This window comes from Mastigoproctus giganteus, chromosome 6, assembly GCF_048544385.1.
Source record: "Mastigoproctus giganteus isolate SK-2022 chromosome 6, ASM4854438v1, whole genome shotgun sequence".
Lineage (NCBI taxonomy): Eukaryota > Metazoa > Arthropoda > Arachnida > Uropygi > Thelyphonidae > Mastigoproctus > Mastigoproctus giganteus.
The window spans coordinates 148,157,243-148,181,550 of NC_143580.1; the positions used below are offsets into that span (position 1 = coordinate 148,157,243).

The 24,308-nt window shown below is 36.0% G+C and overlaps 1 protein-coding gene across 1 annotated transcript in view; it reads right to left on the reverse strand.

Annotated features, from left to right (window-relative positions):
• l(2)dtl (WD40 domain-containing protein denticleless) overlaps positions 1-24,308 on the reverse strand; it is a 227,020-nt gene that overhangs the window by 24,374 nt on the left and 178,338 nt on the right. The window contains exons 11-13 of the mRNA XM_090376313.1: positions 21,725-21,837; positions 10,386-10,475; positions 5,335-5,449 (exon numbers count right to left, since the gene is read on the reverse strand). Coding sequence (XP_090232439.1) covers positions 5,335-5,449; positions 10,386-10,475; positions 21,725-21,837 — 318 coding nt within the window. The remainder of the gene's footprint in view (positions 1-5,334; positions 5,450-10,385; positions 10,476-21,724; positions 21,838-24,308) is intronic.

The window sequence follows — 24,308 nt, forward strand, 5'->3', positions numbered from 1 at the left end:
AGACCTGGGAGTAATTGTGCAGTCAGATATGAAGTTTTCTGAGCAATGCAGACAGGCTGGCAGGTCATGTGGTTTTGTCAATGATATACAGGAATTTTGCTAGCAGGGAAAAGGAGGTGATTGTCCCTCTGTATAAGGCAATGGTCAGGCCACACCTTGAGTACTGCGTACAGGTCTGGAGGCCTCATTTTAGGAAGGATGTAGATTTGCTTGAGCATGTACAGAGAAGGGCAAAAAGATTGGTGAGGGGAATGAAGGGATCCACTTACCAAGCGAGGCTTAAGTTCTGCAAATTGCAGTGGCTGGAGACTAGGCACCTGCGTGGTGATATAACTGAGGTGTATAAGGCCCTGAATGGGTTGAGCACGCTGAATTCTGATGGATCCTTCCACTTGTTCAGATTACGAACCTAAGGGCGCATAAATTCAAATTAAGAAAGGACAGATGTAGAATAGATGTGCGGAAATTTGCCTTTAGCCAGGTGGTGGTTAATTGCTGGCACAAACTTCCATCTGTCGTTGTGGAAGTTGATAGGTTGAATAAATCCAAGGAGGAACTTGACAAACTTTTAGAGGGAATGGATGTGTGAAATTGTTTTTTTCTTTTTTTTTGGCTGATGCTACATAAGCTCATACACTTGCTTTCTTGCATCACATGCCTCCATTACTACTTCTACTACTAACTGTTGAGGAGGCTTCCATCCTGCAGTGGGTTGATAATGGCTGCACTTTAAAGGCCTCCGTAGCCGAGTGGGCAGGAGCGGGAGTGCAGTAGCACACGCTCTTTGAGTAGACCGGGGTTCAAGCCCCTGACTGCTGAATACGGTCGATCTGCCAACCCGCACTGGACCAGCGTGGCAGATTATGGTCCATTTCCCTCAACATGAATTGTTGAGGAGGCTTCCATCCTGCAGTGGGTTGATAATGGCTGCACTTTACCTTTTATTTTTTTACATGCTATTATCCATTTTAATTTATTCAGGCTCACATCTGGTGAGTATGGGCTTGGCACACCCAGGGTCCTGAGTTGGATATCATCATTCTTCTCTTTCTTGGTGATTCCCTTCTACTTTTGACTCTCTCTCTCTCTCTCTCTCTCTCTCTCTCTCTCTCTCTCTCTCTCTCTCTCTCTCTCTCTCTCAGGTGTTAACTCGGGAATTTTTTTTTTTTTTTTTGGCTGGTGCAGCATAAGCCTCAGGCTTCCTTGCACCATGTAGCTAATAATAATAATAAGGGTTGTACTGTGACTGTGAAGTTTTATTCCAACCTCCTCATAAAGCTACAGGTTACTGTAAAAGAAAAAAGACAGAGAAAGCTGTCAAAAGGTGTGTGTGCCTATTCCATGATAATGCTCCTGCACATTCCTTACAGGCTGCAGTGAGGTGTGCCTACGAATGTGAGTTTGAAATATTGCCACTTCCTGCTTATTCCTCCAACTTTGCACCTTGGATTTCTTCCTCTTTCCTTCCCTGAAGCCCATTATTTGTGAAAAGCACTCTGCTACTAAGTCATGGTTTGAAGGACAGGCAGAGGACTTCTACAAAAGTAGCTTACAGAAGTGTATTGAGAGGTGGCAAAAATGTGTCATTTTGTCTGGTAACTAAGTTGAAAAAGTAATGCATGGTAATTGTCTCAATCTTCTATCACAATTTCTTCTAGGTGAATACAAATTTTTTTGAAGCCCCCTCATACATAACAACATAATACATAACCTAAAATTGTAGCATAAATTGAATTTAAACCCCTCTGTGACAAAGTGAAACAACTTTGCTAAATTTTAAAATTAATATCAGTACCAAGGATATACATAGCAATAAAATCCCTGACAATTTTCAGATGTTTAAAGTAACAATGTAGTAATTACTCAAACTGTTTATTAGAGATATTATAACTAAACACATTACAGTAACTAAAACACATTACAGTTGACACAAATGGAACGAAAATGGAACAAATAATATGAAGTTATTATATACCCCAAAGAAATTAAAAAATGTCTGAGTCAAAAAATACTTCATTTTTGTACTCTGACATTTTCACATGATAAAGGTAAAAAAAAAAAAGAAAGAAAGAAAGAAAGAAAAAAAGGCCTCCATAGCCAAGTGGTCGGTACTTAACTGGCCTACTGAATTATGAAATGCATTGTTCAAAGGCTGTTTTTAGTTATAAATTTAATAAAATACTTGTTTTCTCAACTGTTTATTCTAATGACAATACTTTTGCAAGTGGGTTTCTGGCAAGTATGCACATGACCTCAAGTCAATTTTTTCAATACATTTGGAAGTTTTAAAAATTAAAAAACTATGTACATAAATGCTGTTGTTCTTTCGGTTTTTAGGAGCATTAGCAACTAAGGCCATATTGCTCCTGGAATATGTGGTGGTCATTCCCTGACCTTTCCGCATTCTCCGTATTTGGTGGTGACGGGCTCGAACCCCGGTCTAATCAAGAAGCGTGTGCTACGCACTGCTGCTCCTTCCCACCTGGCTACGGAGGCACCTATGTACATAAATGTTTTCAAAATCATGTCAAGAGGATATGCCATCCTATGCTAATTTTCAAAACTATCATAAATACAAAAGTAGCTGCTAATACTTGTAAATGCAGTTGATAGATGGCAATACCTTCTGTAGAGTATTAAAATAAAATTGCACATATACCGATATATTTTGTTGATACAGTATGGAAAGAACACACACACACACACACCCCCGACTACCAAAGTAGTATGAATACTCACACACGTACGTATGTGTGTGTGTGTGTGTATGTATTCATACTACTTTGGCAGTCCATGGTACTTCACATAAAAAAGAAGAAAAAAAATATATATATACATGAACTCCTCGACTTATGACTTAAAAAAAATTTTTTTTAATTAAAAATTAAAAATTATAAAATTACAAAAAAAGGGAGGAGGCAGGCATAACATCAGTAAGTTTTACTTCTCGAGCATTGTTGCCAGAATTGATGTCTTCAGCTGTTAAGCACGCCGCTGCGGAGATTTAGAAGGGGTCGGCCGCTCAACCTTATGAAAGAACATACTAATAGATGACTGGACAGTGGCTTTTTTCTTTTCATCGTAGATTTCTTTGTAGCAAGCAAGCATATCATTCATCCCTCTGTTAACTTTTAAGAATTGTTCGCTGTCAGGATCCATCTTTTCAAACCTCGCCATTGCCGATGCAATTTCATTGGCATGGTAAGTATTGTAAGATTTCCAAAATTCTCTTAACGTAAAATTTTTCTCATTGTCTACTGCAGACAATGCCTGAGCAAACGTTGTGCGTAAATAGTATGCTTTTAAATTTGAAATAACATCCTGATCCATAGGTTGGATGAGTGAAGTCGTGATTGGCGGTAGAAATATGACTCTCACGTTCGAATTGAAATCATCTAGATGCGTAGGATGTCCAGGAGCATTATCTAATAAAAGAAAAACCTTGAAAGGAATGTCGTTGTCTTTACAATATTTTTCAGCCTCGGGAATGAAGCAGCATTTAAACCAATCCTCAAAGAGATACTGTTATCCATGCTCTCTGGTTCGATCGGAAATACATGGGTAGGGTGGCTTTATTGATGCCCTTAATTGCACGAGGATTTCCAGAATGGTACACAAGCAGTGGTTTTAATCTGTAATCTCCCGCTGCATTAGTCCCAAGCAAGAGCGTCACCCTATCTTTTGACGCCTTGAAACCTGGCATTGTATTTTCTTCTTTGGCAATGTATATTCGATCCGGCATTTTTTTCCAATACAGAGCAGTCTCGTCAACATTAAAAATTTGCTGTGTTGAATAGCCACCTTCATCAACACATCACAAAATTTCTCTGCAGCTGCAGAATCGGCACTTGCGACTTCACCGCATACGTTAACGTTGTGGAAACCAGTGCGATGCTTGAACCTATTAAATCACCTGTTGCTTGCCATGAACTTGGGTTGGGGTTCGTCGTACTTATCCTTAATATCTTTATAAATACTTGTTGCTTTTGCTTGAATGGTCATTAGACTCAGGGGCACTAGATTCTGAATCTGATTTTCCATCCATATTATTAACAGCTGTTCCATCTTAAATATAGCACCTGAACGCTGTTGATTTTAAGCGCGTTGATCCTTTGACGTGTTCTTTTATACGTGCACTGTCCCTTAAAATAGTATTCGCTGTTGAAGCAGTGAGACCTAATTCCGTGCAACAGATGACAAACTTTGTCCTGCTCCATACTTCTTAATCATTTTCATCTTCATTTCAAAATCAATTTTGTTTCGTTTCCTGGCACTACCACCACTTGCAGCACTTTTTGTTGGTTGCTTTCCCTTCATCATTGAAATACATAAATAGGAATGAGGAGAAGTTTCTGAAAATTTGTTTTTATATGATTGAAGATTTCAGTGAAGGGGAACACATTTCACCATAATAGCATAAAAACCCACACAATTGCAGTTATTGGTATTACCGCAAATGCAATAAGATCGAGTTTACTACCCGTTTATAATTAGATGCACTAACAGAAAAGCCGAATAAACTGGAAAGTGCAAATTGTTTTTATTTTATGGTCGTGACCTCCAGAAACGTGCTTTAAATTGATTCTTATAACGGGAACATATGATAACGATGAACATATGAACGTGCAATTTCCATTATAAATATGACCTGTTAGAGAGATAAATAGCTTAGTAATATAGCGAAATTTTCAATTTCCAACGACTTGGAATGAATTACAAAAAAAAAAGTGTTATTTGGTTCAACATTATGATATTTTCACGATACCTCCATTTATTCCGGCGCTTCCATTGCCAGGCAGGCAGGCAGGAGCAGCAGTGCATAGCACAAGCTTCTTGATTAGACTGGGGTTCGAACCCATGACCACCAAATACAGAGGATGCAGAAAGGTCAGGGAATGACCACCGCATATCCCCGGAGCAATATGGCCCCTAATTGCTAATGCTCCTAAAAAAAAAACAAATAACAAAAATAACAAACCATTTATTCCTACGGGATGCAAAATACGTTTCCACGATTTTTTTTTAAGTTTGCACCGCTGGCAAAAACTTACGTAAAGTCAAATTTCCATAAGTCAAGTATTGCGTAAGTCAGGAAGTTCCTGTATATATATATATATATATACACATGCATACTTGTGTCAAAGGATTGGTCTGATTGATCTGGAAATATTCAAATCAATCAGATTAATCCTTTCACAAATATAATATGCAAAACAAAACTGCATGACTATAAATCTCATAAAAATACTTCAATAAGGATATCAAGATACATTCAATAAGAGTCCAGAAATATTAAAAGCAATTTCAATTGCATAGAGAATAAACTAAACACACCTTTTTGGTCTATAAGGTGTACTTGATTAGAATACAGGTTATCTGAATGTTCACTTAAAGCTGACTCTCCGATCTGCCAGAATAGAATACACTCATCATCAGCACATGTAACTATCTGCAAAAAATAGACTACTTTGGTTACAATGCACCAGTTCATATGGTGTGTCATGTATTATGTCTGTACTTAAGTATGTGAAATAAAATATATATATATATATATATATAAAAAAAGAACTCACATATACTATATACATATGTTGCCCTACCCTACAAAAATTTTCTAGAAAGATACTAAAAGTAATACAATAAACATTAAATAAAATTTCAGTGAAACAAGAATTACAGAATTGTCTGGCACCTGAAAATACTTTTAGATTCCAGACAATGGTAATATGGTACCCTTAATGTGGTACTTTGTAAGATTTGTTTGAATGAAACTGGTTCTAATGTAAATTCAGGGCGAATAATTATTTTCATAGGCCACACATGCATAAACAATTGCAATTATATGTGAAAAATAATGAAGGGTTAGCGCAGAAATGAATAAACATTAGTTTGGTTTTTGTCAGTAGCATTCCATACTACTGAGCACATATTGTAAATATAGCTACAGAATAAAGAAATACAAATGCAGTATTTGCTAGACGTAAACATGGAAGTACCGAAAGTTATGGCATAAAAATAAAAAAAAAAAAAAAAAGAATTCGGTATCTTTCCCACATTCCTGAATGATGTTTAATTCACCCAGCCCTCACACCAAACAATGGCACAGTATACTGGCACCTTTTCATTAGGGTTGGGGGAGGGATGCATGGTGAGTAACAATGATGTCTGTAAAAAATTGTGCAGCAATATTTTTTTTAAACAAAAAAATAAATAAATAAATAAAATAAATAAATAAAATAAATAAATAAATAAAATAAAATAAAGACTTCTCAAATCAAAAGAAACACAAGAAAAGCAAATATATATTCTCATAAGTGGTTCATTCATTCATTCAAAAAAAATTTACTCTTCATAACCCTATTTAACTTTAATGCAACCTGAAATTGCATACCTTAGATACATTAGAACTGAATTCTTGTATTAATGCCTCAGAAATAAGCATTAAAAAAACCATTAGGCTTTAAGTAAAAAAAAAAAATAATGTATTAATACACTAAAATTAATGATGTTAAACTTACTGTACTGCATTATTGAAGGGATGGGTTATTAAAATTTTATATACTATAGCAGAGGAAGTCCTCATTGTTCATCATAGCTATATTCCTAGAACTGCTATGAACAATAAAAGTGATGATCAATGTGACTGTTCAACCTCCATATGTATTCACTTGTATATGATGTACTGCACAAAAATATGTTTGGGGAGAAGTGCATAAAAAGTACAGATGTTAATAAAGTATAAAAATATTACTAAATAAAAAAACAACTGCCAACTCAACCCCCCTCCTCACTGCATATACCTTGCTCTCTCCCTCTCCCCAATATAATTCATGTCCTTGAGTTGTGAACTGTTTTTCTACTTAGTATAGCCTTCACATAATGTGAGCTATAAATAAGCAAAAGTCACCAATTTATTTCTGCAAGGGCTCAGATATTGTGGCCTCATATTTCTTTCTCTTTGTAATCGTTTTGAATATTTTTGTTAGATTCTTTTAATTGCGTTAATTTGAATTTTAATTGTTTTAAATTGATTTTGAATTGTGTTAAATTGATTATTTAATTATTTATATTTTACTTTAATGTACCGGTAAGTTGTCGATTTTTTCGTTTTTCCCGTTTTAATTTCTGGAGGGTATCATACGGAAGTGTTCTATGTACTATATTGAGGTAAACTCCTCTTATTAATTTACTAATAACAGTAAATTGTATTTAAAGTACTCAAACCATCCATGACTAGTTTAGAAAACAACTTCATTAGCTTTTACCCAATTTTTGCATTTCAAGCATATATAAGCCTGATTAAAAATTATTTCTTGAAAATATTTAAATAATTAAAAGTAAAATTACAATTGCATCGAACTTTATAAGAAATTTTGAGATATTCTCAATAAATACACAATGCAAACTGATTTAACAGCAATATGACGATGTAAGCTATCATGGACTGTGGTGTGCATGTGGCAGATAAGTGGTGACGAATTAACAAAACAATGAGGAATTACTGTACACAGCTGTCTCCTGCTACAGTGCAGTTTACCCAGCACTTGTTCACTATACTGCTGTATTTTTTGATACCCTCCTCCTCCACAGTTGTGCTCTGTTCTGCCAGAATAGTATTATTCACTCCAAGTGCCTAAGGAGGATTTGCTATTAGGAGGTGTTTGGGTGACTGAGAGGCCCATCTAAAAAAATTTTTTTAATGCTCCTCAATTGAATCTTCTAATCAGCTGTAATTCAGAGTACTTGACTTCCAAGAGGTGTTCTTTGACTTACTGGAAATGCTGTGAGGCATTTCCAGTTTATAACAAGGAGAAAATTTGAAATCTGTTTATTTCCCAGAAATTATTTTTTATGTCCATGGGTAATTTACATGTCTGTGCTAATTTTCTGTAGTTGTTTGTACTGCCACAAATTTTCTGTGTCCACGGCTGTAAAATGTAGTAATTCAATGCTATAGGTAGAAAATATCAAAGTGGTCACTGTTTCTTGTGTTATTACAAAAATATACACTTTATACATCATTCCACAGGTTCTAATTAGCTGAAGTTTTAGAAGTATTGTTTAGAACATATCTCTTTATGAACTGTCATTTTCTGACAGGGAGTTGCTTTTAGCTGCATACTGTGCTGCAGCACCACTCACCAATACTGTTTTCAGTTTAGTTTTGGTTCACATATTGTTTATGTGCATTCTGTGTCCAAGTGAATTGATTTTAGTTTACAGTATAGATAGTTTAAACTTCTCTCTCTTTATTTTAAAATGGTTAAAAAGAGATCAACTGAGTCAGCTAGTGATAACATCACTAAGGTGAAAAAGCCATCAGAAAAATTTTTCATTGGAAACTGAACATTCTAAAAAGACTGGATTCAGGGGAGTGCTAGATTTACACTACATTTAGCAGTTTTGAGAAATTTGAAATCGAGAGTATCAAAAGCTGTTATTATAAATAATTGTAAAAGAATACAAGAAGTTTACCTCAATATGATACGTAGAACACTTCCGTATGATACTCTCCAGAAATTAAAGTGAAAACAATTAAAAAATCGAAAATCGTACAATATAGTAAAAATAATTAAAATCAAATGAACACAATTAAAAATCAATTTAACGAAAAATTGCAAAATGATTTTCCTTCCTGAAACTGACAATGCTTTTCGACCACATGATGTCATGTGGTCGAAAATGCAGTTCCTGATGTCATCAGGAACTGCATTTCTATACTTGTCCATAACGGTAGAAGAAATGTGAAATAAAGCCAAAATGCACAAAGAAAAAAATTAACACATTCTTTTACAGTATGGACAAGGTAGTCCCCACACAGTTTTAATGATATGAAAATTTTTAAGGTAAAAATAAGGATAAGGCTAAAAAATATAATTAAGTGTTTTCAGAGTCAAAAATCTACATATATATCAAAACCTTTTTCCCACTCTGAAAACATTTAATTATATTTTTTAGCCTTATCCTTATTTTTACCTTAATTTTCATATCATTGACACTATGTTCGGACTACCTTGTCCATACTGTAAAAGAATGTGCTAATTTTTTTTTTTTTTTTTTTTGCATTTTGGCTTTATTTCACATTTCTTCTACTGTTATGGAAAAGTATAGAAATGCAGTTCCTGATGCATAGTCAGGTGTAGTCCTCTGATGAATTACCTGACCATGTATCAATATTTAATTCTGCTGACATCAGATTTTGCATTTTTGCCATCCCTGAAATTTATCTTGAAATTACAGCATCATAGGGTGCTTCTGTAGCCAGGTGGGCAGAAGCAGCAGTGCGTAGCACACGCTTCTTGATTAGAGTGGGGTTTGAGCCTGTGACCACCAAATACGGAGGATGCAGAAAGGTCAGGGAATGACCACAGCATATCCCCGGAGCAATATGGCCTTAGTTGCTAATGTTCCAAATAACAAACAAACAGCATCATAGCAAGATGCAAATGGTTGCAACATATTAGTAATATATAAACCACCAATTTATCTTTATTCAGTCTGAATTAGCATGTATTGAATAAATATGTGTATGTTTTCTTGATACATGTTATCCTTTTATTCTCCCAAAGTATATGAAATAGCTTGGGGACTGAGGAATAGTAATAAGACATATTGACTGACTGACTGACTGAGAGAGAGAGAGAGAGAGAGAGAGAGAGAGAGAGAGGGGGGGGGGGGCATGACTTTTATGCCCAAACTGAGAAGATTACTTTTCCACGCATCTGCTCATTCATTCTTCCAACCAGCGCATGGCAATGAATATAATACCCAGTATAGCTAATGTAATATGTACGAAAACAATAAATAATTGTTATATTGGTCTAATTTTGATGAAATTTGGGATGTCTCAAAAAATCGTTCTAAAAGAGCCAAATGTAATGCACTGCACACATTAACAACTTATCTCAAAAATCTATCCACTGTGAGTCGAATTATTACACAAAGACAGACAGAGAGACAAAGAAATAATTGCCTGATTTCTATTTGTTCCATTTTAACAAAATTTGAAATGGCTTGATACATCTTTCATGAAAATCCACCTATGGGAGTCGAGTTATTATATTTCGACAGGAAAAAGAAATAATAATTGCCAGATTTCTATTGGTCCAATTTTAATGAAATTTGAGCTGGCCTGACTAATCTTTTAAAAAGGCTCAAATATAAAATTTCATGAAAATTCATCCACTAGGAGCCAAGCTATTTCATGGACAGACAGATAGATGCATGCATGCTAACCTGCCCTAAAATAGGCAGCACATTTTAAATCAGCATTAAGAAATACACTACATCCACCATGTCACTATTCAAAATTTTTTTTCATTGTTGTTCAGTATGACTATTTTACAAAAGTTAATGAAAAATATTTAAGTTATATAAATACTTACTTTGCTTCTGTCAGAAGGATTCCAAGCAACATGTGTGACTTCAGCATTATGGCCATCTAAGCTGAAAAGAGGTGGACCAGGTTGTGAGATCTGAAAAACATCCATGAAATGATAAACTTTCCATAAATTTTACTTGAAAGAATATTTGTTTTTAACAGCAACTTCCAATTAAGAAATGCAACCATCATAGTTGCTTTTCTTAAAATCTTTCTATTTCTAAATGTAACCAACTTATCATAATGCATATGAAATGGGATGGAAAACTGAATATGCACATCACCATTACACAACCTTATTATAGCTTTAGCCAAATGATCATGTTGGCACCCCAAAAACAGAATAACCAGATCATTTCCCAAAACCACTGCCATTACTTTAATGGAAAGAGCAAACCTAAAAAATAAAAAAAATAAAAAATATATATATATATTTTTTTTTTCATTGCAGTAACCCCAGAGCAACGTATCAGCTCTGTAGTACTACACTGACAGTGGTAGAGAATGAAAAGGACCTGGGGGTAATTGTGCAGGCAGATATGAAGTTCTCTGAGCAGTGCAGACAGGCTGCAAGAGTAGCTCATGGTGTCTTGTCAATGATATACAGGAATTTTCTAGCAGGGATAAGGAGGTGATTATTCCCTTGTATAAGGCAGTGGTCAGGCCACATCTTGAGTACTGTATACAGGTCTGGAGGCCTCATTTCAAGAAGGATGTAGAGATACTGGAACAAGTACAGAGAAGGGCAACAAGATTAGTGAATGGAACAAAGGGTTGCTCTTACGAAGAAAGGCTTAAGTTTTGCAAATTACAGTGTCTGGAGACTAGGCACCGGCGAGGTGATCTGATAGAGGTGTATAAAGCCTTGAATGGTTTGAGCATGCTCAATACAGATGAGGTTCTTCCTCTTGCTCAGAATAATCACCTGAGAGGGCATAAATTCAAATTGAGGAAAGACAGATGTAGGATAGATGTGCAGAAATTTGCCTTTAGCCAGCGGGTAGTTGGTTGGTGGAAGAGAGTTCCATCCCTTGTTGTGGAAGTTGATAGCCTAAATAAATTTAAGGCTGAGCTGGACAGGTATTTCAAACGAACAGAGGGGTGAAATGGGAGTGGTTTTTTTTTTTTTTTTTTTGGCTGATGCTGCATAAGCTTGCTTTCTTGCATCATATGCTAATGCTAATGCTAATTACATCTGAAGTCAATATAAGGGTGTAGTGTTTAATTTCCAAAAGAACAAATTGTCTAAAAGTCAAGGGCTACCTGCATGCCAGTGCTGATCACTTATGTCTTGCCTTAAATTGCACATCTTTGAAAAAATACAATGGAAATTTTTGGAGAAATTCAAACAGGTGATCTTGATATTTTTAAAGCATTTGTCCATCTCTGGCATAAAATTTCTTCTACACAAGATTCCATTTTGGGGTTTGCCTTTTTTTTTTTTGCAATTTGGTAACTAGTTTTCTCTCTAGCTGCTCATTGCAGTTGATGTGGTTGATGACATCATTTAATTTCTCTACTAATGCTGTAGTTCCTTAAGAATTTTTCACTCTTTTCTTCTTGTATATTATGGTCTTTTTCCACTGAGTGGAAATTCTAATGGCAGTCTACCTTCCAGTTCAACATTACAAATTCTGCTCTGTACAAACACCTAACTTCTTGAATATCCACCACTAGTTCCTTAAATGTTGATCTCCAGATAATTCTCCTGTGGGGAGTTAACTTGAATCTTTCAAAAACCCAGGCCTCCCTTATTACTCAGAAAAAAAAAAAAAAAAAAAAAAAATTACACCTCCATGCAAATATCTGTACTGGTTATCACCCTGATTTCTAATCTTTTCTTGGCATAAGCACATCACAAATATTGCTTTCTTTGCATTAAAAAGTAATGTTTAGTCCTCTTCCAAGAGACTGGCTTTGCAAATCAAAAGTCCATCATACCATGAAATATTATTCCCACATTTGGGGTGTTGCTGACAACTTCTCTCACACACTATCCACAAGAGGAAAGTCAAGTTAATCTCTTATTTTCTCTATTTCTCTATTGCACAAATGTTCAGATTCTGCTGAAAGACAGCTATTTCCATGAGTACTTGTCTTCTGAATGAAATGTTTTATGAAATTCTAGATATACAGGGTGATTCACTACCAGTGCGACAAACTTGCAGGAGGTGTAGGGGGCACAAAGACGAACCAGAATCACATACCATTGCAGGGTCCGAAATGCTTTTGTCATGCGGTAGAGGACGTTGAACGGGAGGTCGTGTGAACAGCGATCGCGCTGGAAGTCAGCATTTGCGAACCGTTTCTGTTGAAGAAACCAAGTAGCAAAAGTCCTCCGGAGTGGATAATCTGCAGGCTCCAATGATTGGACGCATTGCAGATGGTATGGACTCATTTGGTTTGTTGACAGCCATACAGTGGATTGGGAAATACCCCATCGTTGGCCTATCGCTCGAGTACTCGTACCCGGATTGCCTTCTGCAAGACGTAGGACATTCTCCTCATTGTCTGGCGTCCTCGTCGTTCGCTCTCGTTTCATGGTACCTCTCGTGAAACAACCAGTCTCACGTAACCTTCTGTGCACACGTGTGAAAATCGTATGATGAGGAGCACACCTGTGTGGGAAACGTTCCTGGTACAAGCACAGAGCGGCGCGCCCGTTACAGTCCGCAGCTCCATATCGAGGTGCATGTTGGCCAGTTCAATGTTTGAATACTCGTCCATCCTACTGGCTTGGGAACCGGTTCGCAAATGCTGACTTCCAGCGGGATCGCTGTTCACGCGACCTCCCATTCAATGTCCTCTACCGCATGACAAAGGCATTTCAGACGCAATGCTATGTGATTCCAATTCGTCTTTGTGCCCCCTACATCTCCTGCAAGTTTGTTGCACTGGTAGTGAATCACCCTGTATAGTGTAAAAATCGTTATCGGCATCCAATTGTTTAACAACTACATCATAGTAATTTATCACATTGGTCAGGCACAACCCACCCACCTCTATGAACCCATGGGATCTAGTCAAGACATCATTCTTCTTGAGAGTCCTGAACTGACCTTAACCACTGACTCCATTATTTTTCTCTATCACTTAAGTCATAATTCACTGGTCCACAGTTACCTTTATAGCATCATGTTTAAGCATCTTTATAGCATCAAGTAAATTTCAGCACATTATTTTAACCTCCATGCACAAGCACACTGTGGGTGACTACCCAGGTGTGAACCAATTTAAGCAGGGGTCGAGGTGAGTCACCCACACCACATGGAGGAATGCCGCCCCTCTGTGTTACCAGGCAATACTAGGTGGTAGATGGCCCTCGTCATCCGGTGCAATACCACCACTGCTTATTGGAGGCTTGAAGTGGTGAAACCCATGTTTAGTTTCCAGAGCTAAGTTCTGGTCAACCCTTCCCCATCATTTCCATCATGCAGTATGACTAATGACTTTTGAGGTTATGATGAACATCATGACAAGATCCAATCTTCCTTACATTTCGAGGGTACAGATCTAAAACAGTGTTCGCAGGCTGGCCGCTAGTTAGTAAACAGGACCAGACCGAACCTATTGGTAACACTTTAGGAGGCTTCCAGATCAGCTAGTGTATAACTTGCTACCTCTACTCTGTCAGATAGTAACTAGAGGGAGTTGGAGTAGTGGTATGTGTATGGGGGGGGGGGCACTGTCGAGGCCACGTTATGTCAAGGATCTGTGTATATTCATACCATGTGTACGCCATATCCAAAAATTTCATTACTTCATACAGCATTCTCCCCGCTTTTTTTTACTATTGAAAACATCATGAACTGTCAAACTAATAGAGTAAGCTTATCTGCGAAAAGATCTAAACCTCCCAAACACTTCCTAATTCATTTCACAAATATACGTGGTCTCAATTCTAATCTCAACGATGTCCATTTCCACTTTCAGTCTGCCAAACATCATGTACTTTTTCTGACAGAACCTCAGTTATCGGTTGATTCAACTACTGCTCATCTCAGTTGCCCAAATTATTCGCTGTATGATTCCTTTCACCTCAAAGGTGGTACTTGTGCATATGTCCATTACGATATTCCCTGTCAGAGACTTGGTAATTTGCAATCTCCTCTTTTTGATCTTCTCTGGCTTAAAATCTCTTTACCTCATTGTGTCAAATTCATCTGTTGTCTCTACCGTTCTCCCAATTCCACTAATCACTTGGAGCTCTTTGACTTCCTTTCTTTGCAACTTGACTTTCTCCCGTCCAACTTTCCTTGGTGATTTTAATATTCCCAACTCCAGCTGGTTTCCGTTTTCTAGTCACACCGACCCAGCTGGTCGAGATGCTAAGGCTTTTGCAATTACTAATAACCTTGCACAGATTGTTCATTTACCTACAAGAATACCGGACAATTCTAACCATACAGCCAACATGCTTGATCTTTTTCTCACAAACAACCCTTCTAAGTACATGGTCAAAGTGATTAGTCCTTTAAGCACCTCAGATCACAACTTGGTGATTGTTTCTTCTCCAATGGAGCCTTTATCTCATGGCTATTCCCACCCTTGTATTGTTTGCCATTACAAGAATGCAAAACGGGATGACCTGCGAGATTTCTTTTCTTCTTTTCCTTGGTCGGATTACTGTTTCAAAACTTCTGATGTCAAAGTTTGTTCAGATCTTGTCAGTGAAATTATTCTTGTAGGAATGGAATCCTTTATTCCACACTCCACTTTAAAATCTCTTCCTTTATCTAAACCTTGGTTTTCCAATAAATGTGCTAAGGCTGTTCAAGAGAAGAATGTTGCATATTGTAATTGGCTTGTTTCCAATTCTTTGGTTTCATTTTCTGCCTACACCAAAGCTCGCAATGATTGTAAAGCAGTTAATAATAGTCCAAACTAGATTTTGAACAGGCTAAGAGTAGAAAACTTGCTACTTGCTCTAATGGTAGCCAAGCATTCTGGTCTCTTGCCAAAGCTATTGGCAGCAACTTTTGCCCATCTGTGCTCCCACCTCTGTCAAAACCAGATGGTTCTGTTGTCACTTCAGCCAAGGATAAAGCTGACCTGCTAGCATCCCATTTTTCTTTCAACTCATGTATTAATAATCTTGGTAAAATACCTCCCAACACGTTCCATTCAATGCCTACTGTGATCTTCCGTCAAACGGATGTCAGAAGGATTTTGACGAATCTTGATGCTCAGAAAGCTCCAAGTCCTGATGGTATTTCTCCACTTGTTCTCAAAACCTGTGTTCCTGAACTTACACCTGTTCTTTGTTGCCTTTTTTGCACTTTCTTATTCCAAAGGTGTTTTTCCTTCTGCTTGGAAATTTGCTCATATCCGGCAAGTTCCTAAAAAGGGTGACAAATCCCTCCCATCCAATTATCGTCCCATTGCAATTACTTCTACTCTTTCTAAAGTAATGGGGGAAATCAATTAATCGCCAATTCTTAAACTACCTAGAAACCTTCCATCTGATCAACAATCGCCAGTATAGATTCACTGGTGATATTCTGCCTTATGTTACCCATCTAAGGACAAATTCAATGGAAAAGTTCGGTGAAACAAGCAGTTGCTCTTTACATCTCAAAGGCTTTCAATCGTGTTTGGCATAAAGGTCTTCCAAACAAGCCTCCATCTTATGGTTTGCCAACTGTTTTTTGTAATTGGTTATCCAGTTTTCTCTCTGATCACTCAGTGAGGGTGATGGTAGATGCCTCTCTGTCTTGTAACTTTTCTACACTTTTAACCTTTTCAGGTTCTCCCAAAGTTCAGTTCTTCCCCACACTCTTTACCTCTTGTATATTAATGACCTTCTTCCACTGACTGGAAGTCTTATCCATAGTTTTGCTCTTGATAGCACATTGCATTCCACTTTCCATTTTGAGAAACCTTGCCCTGCTCAACCAGCTGCAACTTCTCGAATATCCGCTTCCAATTCCTTAAATGCCGATCGCCAGGTAATTCTCCAGTGGGGAAAAGATAACTTAGTTGATTTCAATTTCTTCTAAAACTCAGTCTTGTCTTATATCTCGCAAAAAAGATTCTTCTGCTCCTATGCTTATCTTTGGTGACACTCCGATTTCTAAACAAAATGATATATCTCTTTTGGGGATTACCCTGACTTCTTATCTCTCTTGGCACAAGCACATTATAAATATTGCTTCCTCTGCATCTAATAAACTTGGTTTTCTCTTTCGCTATCGGCGTTACTTTTCTTCCAAACAGCTGTTCATTCTGTACAAATAACAAATCTGCCTTACCATGGAATATTGTTCCCACATCTGGGGCGGTGCCCCCAAAACCTCTCTCAGGCTTCTAGATTCCATTCAGAAGAGGGCAGTTAGGTTAATTAATGACTTCTCTCTAACCGAGTCTCTGCACTTGCTGTCTCACAGAAGTACTGTTTCTGCTGAATGCCTTTTCTACAGATACTTCCATGGGCACTGTTCTTCTGAATTGGTTTCTATAATTCCCGCTATCTCTTTCAAAACAGTCCGAACACATGCTGCCACCAGCCAACATCGTTTACTGTCCAACTTCAAACTCACAGAACCAACTTTTCTTCTTCCTCGTTTATTCATTCATCTGCCGTTTTCTGGAACAACCTTCCTTCAAACGTATTTCCTGAAAATTACAGTCTACAGAAGTTCAAGTCTAATGTCAAATATCTATTTTCGTCTTATCAACCTCCAACCCAAGCACGGTACTAAGTACTATAGGTTCTAATATCTCTCGTGTTTGAGGTTTTCATAAAAAATTATTATTTGTTGATCAGGAGGGTATGGGACTTATCCAGTCCAAGGGATCGATTTTCAAGAAATTCAATGACCCGCTCATTAACACTCCCAATGATTCAATATACCAATTTTTCAGCCTTTTTAATTATAACTGAATATTCAGTTCTCTACTGTAGTCTTGCCCTCCTTTAACCTTAATAAAATTTCAAACCAATTCTTCTCTGGATCATTATAACACTTGACTTAATTTACAGTAATACATTTGCTTAACATTCCACAGAGATTCACGCTTGCTTTCAACAGAAAATATTGTTAGGTTAGGGGTATCTGTTCAATTTATTTGCATTTTTTCTTGGCTTTCTAAGGACTGCAGATTAAGAGACTTATTTGATTAACTGTCTTCTTTCTTATATCCACATATGAGAAAGATTTCTTATCCATGTTCTAAGCTTTCTTTGATAAGACTTTTCTCTTAATCAGCTTTCATCTAACTTACCATATCAGTGGTTTTTTTACATATTCTCTTGTAATACTTATACAAATCTTAATTGCATAATTGTGTGTAACTGTCCTATGCTTATTATTTTTTTCTCAATTAAACTCAACCTATTACCCATTTTGGCATCTTACATTTATAAAACTTGTTCACTGGCAAATGTTTGCAGATTAAAGAATAAATCTCTACAATATTTTCCATAACATATTTGTATCCAACAGCATGTAGCACAATGTCCAGTTAATCAAGCTGAAGAAATATTTCATTCCATCTTTGACAAAGATGTCTCTTTAGACAAAATCCATTTTATGATATTGTGGTCACCACCTATTATTGGTTTTCTCCACTGCCAAGTTTTTGATACAGTTAGGTTCCTTAGTGAGATACAGTTAGACTCTAATATCCAGATTTAGGATATCAGAGTCTCTTGTACGCTCTTGAACATGTGGGGATACACAGCAATCATCCTATTTGTTAAAAAATAATAATAATAAATAAATTATATAATATCAGTGTAAATACACCATAGTTTACCCATAAATTTAACTACATAAGTAGTGTAACAGCATCATTTGATTTTATCTCAAATTTGGCTACCTTCACAACGAGATACCAGGTATTGCACTACTTCCAATAAAAAATGCTTCTCTAGTAGAGGAGACTACTGTTATTTATTCTCAGTGGGCACCACCACCCAGATGCATTTCGGAGCTTGTTGGCTCACTCATCGGTGGGCGGACAGGTACCCTAATAATGCAGACATGCCATCACAGTTGCAAAGTTAATTCCACAATATGAGAGATGCCGCTACTCATGTAGTTAAATATGGTGTATTTACACTGATATTATATAGTTAATTTCACCCATAACATATTATGCCTTGTGCATTTAGTCTTCAAAATATTATTGTTATCTTCACCCTTTGGAATCTCTCATATTGTGGAATTAATTTCGCAACTGTGATGGCGTGTCTGCATTATCAGCGTACCTGCCAGCCCACCAATGAGTGAACCAACAAGCTCCGAAACGCGTCTGGGTGGTGGTGCCCGCTGAGAATAAACAACAGTAGTCTCCTCTACTAGAGCAGCATTATTTATTCGAAGTAGTGCAATACCTGGTATCTCGTTGCGGAGGTAGCCACAATATGAGATAAAATCAAACAATGCCGTTACACTACTTATGTAGTTACATTTATGGGTAACTATGGTGTATTTACACCAATATTATATAGTTAATTTCATCCAAAACATATTATGCCTTGTTTATTTAGTTTTCAAAATAAATAAATAAATATATAAGAAACACCCTACTGCCACATACTCCAGTCTATAAGAGGTAGGTTGAAGTTGCCCATAAATGAGACAACTGCACTTATTAGTCCACTGAAGCTGCCTAAAGAATTTATTTTTTTGTACTTCTCAGGGGGCGCCTCCGTAGCCAGGTGGGAAGGAGCAGCAGTGCGTAGCACACGCTCCTTGATTAGACCGGGGTTCAAGCCCGTCACCACCAAATACGGAGGATGCGGAAAGGTCAGGGAATGACCACCTCATATTCCCGGAGCAATATGGCCTTAGTTGCTAATGCTCCTAAAAAAAAAAAAAAACACCAAATAACTTCTCAGGATCATTTGGTCTGTAACGTACCTCTACTATCATTTTCTCTTTACTGCCTCTCATTTCACAACACATTGACTCAGCACATTCTTGCCACCCACAGGGCAGTTTTTGATCAAATGCATCATTCTTTATCCCTTCTGAACACATAATATTTGCTAAAATAAATTTTTCATCTCATGTCATTAAGTCCAACTACATTAGCAGTAGCTCACTTGATCAAAAACACAAATTCATTTCAGCTTTTGTTCGACATGAAGTTTATGTAGGTAAATTAAGTACAGACAAACTGTACAGATAAATTAAGTTTTGTACTTATTGCTTTTAACAAATAATATACAGGCAGTTCCCACTTTACGAGTTCTTTTTTTTCAAGTATCAAGAATCAACAAAATCGAAAATATGAACATTAATTGCAATAAATAAATACTAAACATTCATAAATACGGCATTTCAAACTAAGCCCGCAGCTATACAATACTACAGTACTACTGTAGTATTGTATAGCTACGTATACTACTGTGCGTGCATTTGTTTGTTCAGACAGAGTCACACATAACATAAAGCAGTTACCATGCTGACGTTACAAAGAGTGGTTGTGTTGTTCGTCATTTCTGCTCACTTGTCTTATTTGAAATTTATCTCCCTTATTAATACTGCACAGTATGCCAAAACGAAGTAAATAAAAGTTTCCTTTTCTCTTATTTCTTAATTATTATTAATTTTTTATTCTTATTTTATTTTATTTTTTTTGTTAATTTATTATTATTTTTATTTATTTATATTTTTATTGTTCATTTTATTATTATTTTTTGTTTTTGGCTGGTGCAGCATAAGCCTTGCACCATGTGGCCATTGCTAATACTATGGAGAGTGATGTTAATAAAAAGAAACAGCGAACAGAAATAACATTGGAAACAAAATATGAGATCATAAGCAAACATAATCCCATTTTTCTTCATCATTATCAACTGATGATGAAGAATAAACATTCTTTAACATTTGCATGACAAATAATTTCTTTGTTATTATAATTTGCTTGATTTTAAAGGCTGTTTTCATTTCTTTGGATAAAAAAAAATCATTGTTTAAGCATAAACTATTGTTTCATTTCTCTTTATTTAACATTACTATGGTTAAATTTGACTGTTGAGAATGTAACCCCCATTTTTAACAATACATCTGTGGGAAATAAATTCCCGGTTTACGAACGTGCTCTAGGAATGAATTAGCTCGTAAAGTCGAGAACTACTTGTAATCACTTAAAAGTGTTTTCCCTTGAATCTGTAGATTTCTGGTGGATTCTGCTTCTATTACAGTTCCCCTTTCAGTGTTTGAGATAATTAATGGTTGTACAGAAGTGCTCTCAGAGAGGGTGCAAGTGTAATTTTGTCCTGACCTCTAACCCCCCCCCAATTAGTAGTTTCTCTAAAGCCTTTATGCTGCTTCAATGGCATTAGCAGAAAAAAAAAAAAAACCTTGTGCTTCCTCACTACGCTTGACTGCATGGAGGTAAACATTCAATGGCTTTCATGTACAATATTAATAAAGCTACAAAAGGGAACAGCAATGAATGATGGCAAAATGTAATTCCACAATTCTGTGAGGGATGTAAATAATCTCATATTATAAACTTTGTATATTATGTATCTAAAATGTAACTGTAAATAGTTATATTTATGGTTACATTGTACTACTGAAAAAAGTACCCAAATAGTGTACATAACATATAGTTTTATTAATTTTTTTTTAATGAGGTTGTACGGCAAAGTTTCACTCTGTAAAACTAAATGTTTAATTTTATGGAGTGAAGTGTTGCTTCAGTCTTCTAACTGCCTATCTGTGTATATGCCATCTTCTGACCATGTATCTAGAGGAATAAGTTACTCATGAAATAAGAAAAGTAACCAAAGCAACTGCTCAGGCATCTCTGAAGCAAAATAACTTTTGGTTTTCTTCAAAGATGTCAGTAAATGATGTTTTATCTAGTTAAATTGTCATTTTCATGATATCTTATATTTTTGTGAGCATTATAAGAGAGAATTTGAAAAACAAAATATGCTACTAATTTGCAAAAACTAGTGCACACAAGCTGAGTGGGATTTTTGAAATGCATTAAAGAAGCTTCATTTTGAGATTAAAGTGGCATATAAGAATATCCATCTGCCTTTCTGTTAAATTTAATAGCAGTTTGCTGGTATGACTACATTAAAATCATATCATGGTGTAATTTGGAGCTGCTGACCCCCTCATCTAAAGCATAGTTATGTTGATTATAACTTCAGTATTCTGAAGGTATAATTGAAACACATAACAGAAATACATACCTCAAAAATATAATGAAGAGTTAAGTGAAATTTGTGTGAGTGTGTGTGTGTGTGTGTGTGAGAGAGAGAGAGAGAGAGAGACTTCTCAAAACAGTAAAAGACTGATGAGTTTCATAAATTTTTATGAAAAATTTATAACTGGCAACCATGAGTAGTAATATATAAAAAAAGTTTTGGACCTTCCAAATATATGCCTTTTCATCACTGGATCCACTTGATAAATATTGCGAATCTCCACTTATCGATATCTTTACAAAATAGGTCGATGATCGGTGGCCATAGTAAGTCTTCACTAAAAAAAAAAAAAAACAACAACACACCATTAAAAAACATTTCAAATAAGGGCTAATTCATCAATGAACTATATGAATATTGCTAACAATATAGTTGTTTTAAAAACTATAATCACAAAAAACATATTACAGAAAAGTTAGGGTAGATTATACAATATTAAGTTTAAGAAGATAAATGAAATATGATGTATTCATAAAATTTTAGCAAAGTTAATTCTAAAAGAGATTCAATAACACTGCATTCTATGAAAATTAAAGGCAAAAAATGATTGAGTTTATTGAAACAAGCTGAAAAAAAAAAAAAAAAAACCCTTTATAGAAAATGATCCAAAAACTGCTTAAGAGCCCAATTTTGATGATTCTTCAAATTCCTTGTGGATATTATTTTCAAGTCTAAGTATGAAGATGATGTTTGGTCAGCTATACACTTTAGAGAATATTAATATAATACAGAAAAATTGATTGGATTTCTCTACAGTATATTAATAAAAACAAAATTTCATATACACTGATGAAGACAGCCTTGTTATAAAAATTATTCCTTGAAGAAGAATAGTTAACATAAATGCTGTGACTGTGTTTATTGTCACTGTCCACATTTAACAAATTGAACTGCTGTTGATATTTTAATCATTAGTACTATAAAATCTGCTGCCATTGTTTTTGTATAGATACAGCAGATACTGGTAGTTCTACAAAACTTGTAGCAGTGAAATCAGTATCAGCAGAGGATTATAAATTATAGCACTACTTACTTGATTTAATAATTTAACTTGTCATGTAGATCATAATGTACAACAATATATTCGTAAAGCTTTTATAATGTGATTTCGTATAGCTAGCTAGCATGAGAGTTCAAACCACATGGGTGGCAATAGATAGTTAAATTTATTACCTATTATAATTACTTAGATTTTACAAATGTAATGTGATAACTTAATACACATAACTTGATAGGAGATACAAAATTCATATAACATAACTCAGTTGGAGATAAAACTCTATACTGAAATATATATACAGCCAGTCCTTGTATAACACGTGTTTACACTACACGAATTCGATCACACATGATTTACAAATAGGGGAACGATGTCACATATAACACAAACGTAATTCACTTATGCATGATTCGCCTTTGTGTTTACAAGAAATGGTAGTCGAGGGCAAAAATGCACCAACAGTTAAAGACTTCTGGAAGCGATTCAACGTAAAGAATGCAATTTACATAATTGTGGAGGATTGGAACGAAGTGACAAAAGAATGCTTACATGGTGTTTGGCGGCCTCTTTTACCAGATTTTATTCGTGATTTTAAAGGCTTTGATCCTGTAAACAAGCTTCCTAAATTAAAAGTACATTGTGTTGCCCTCGCAAAGCAGGTTGGCTTTGAGGAATTGGAGGAAGAAGATTTAGAAGAGTTGCTTCAGTCTCATGAAGAACTTTCAACTGAAGAACTGCAACAACTTGTTGCTGGAGGGCAGGTGGAAGATGACGAAGTTGAATGCCTGAACACCACCATAAAACAGCTTTCTACTTCAGAGTTATCTTCAATTTTAAATTCATTTGAGAAAAGTATGCAATGGCTAGAAGATAACGATTATAATGCAGAATGAAACAGAAGAGCACTTAAAAAATTCGATCTGCTTTGGAGCCATATATGCAGCTGCTTTGTGAAAGAAGGAAGATTTCGAAACAATAGAAACTAGATTCTTTTTTAGGAAAACATAAAAAAGAAAGAGACAGAAAATGAGCCATGGTCCTGTAGTTCTGATGTGACCACATTTCATCCAAAGTCCTCATTTGCATCTCCTCCAACTCCCAGTTCTGATAATGATAACAACCTGCTGCCACTTTCCCTATATTCTGCTGTTTCAACCCTTTCTCGAGTCCTTTCCCTCAAGCTGTCTTCATTTATTTTTAAGGTAAGAATCTAAATTTAAACAATTAAATTATTAATTTTACATTTTTAAACTGTGTAAGTGTTTCATTACTATTATTTATTGTGTTTGGTAATGTTTTTGTTACAAACGTGTGTCAAATCTTGGGTGGTGGGCACATAACTCTATTTTTTCCATGGCGCCCGTTGTTCATATTGCATGATTTTGCACTGCACGAAGATTTCTAGGAACACAACTATCGTGTTATACGAGGACTGACTGTATAGTGTTATAACTACATTGGGCATAAGTTTAGTGTTATATTTTTAATTGTATTGAAATTGAATCGAAATCATGCCTCAGACCACAGCAGCAAAGCAAAAGGCTCAAGCTAGAGGGAGCACTGCAGCTCAGGGGTGAACTGAGGGGGGTTGTCCTCTGAATTACAGCCCTTTGAAATGTGCTGCTTGTTTATGTTTGTAGAGCAGTCAGGAACAGGTCATGATATTGCCAAGGGGAATGTCTTTGTGTGTGCTCGATGTAAGGAGTGTGAGGGAACCTGGTGCCAACTCAGCATTGTTCTGGGCCTAT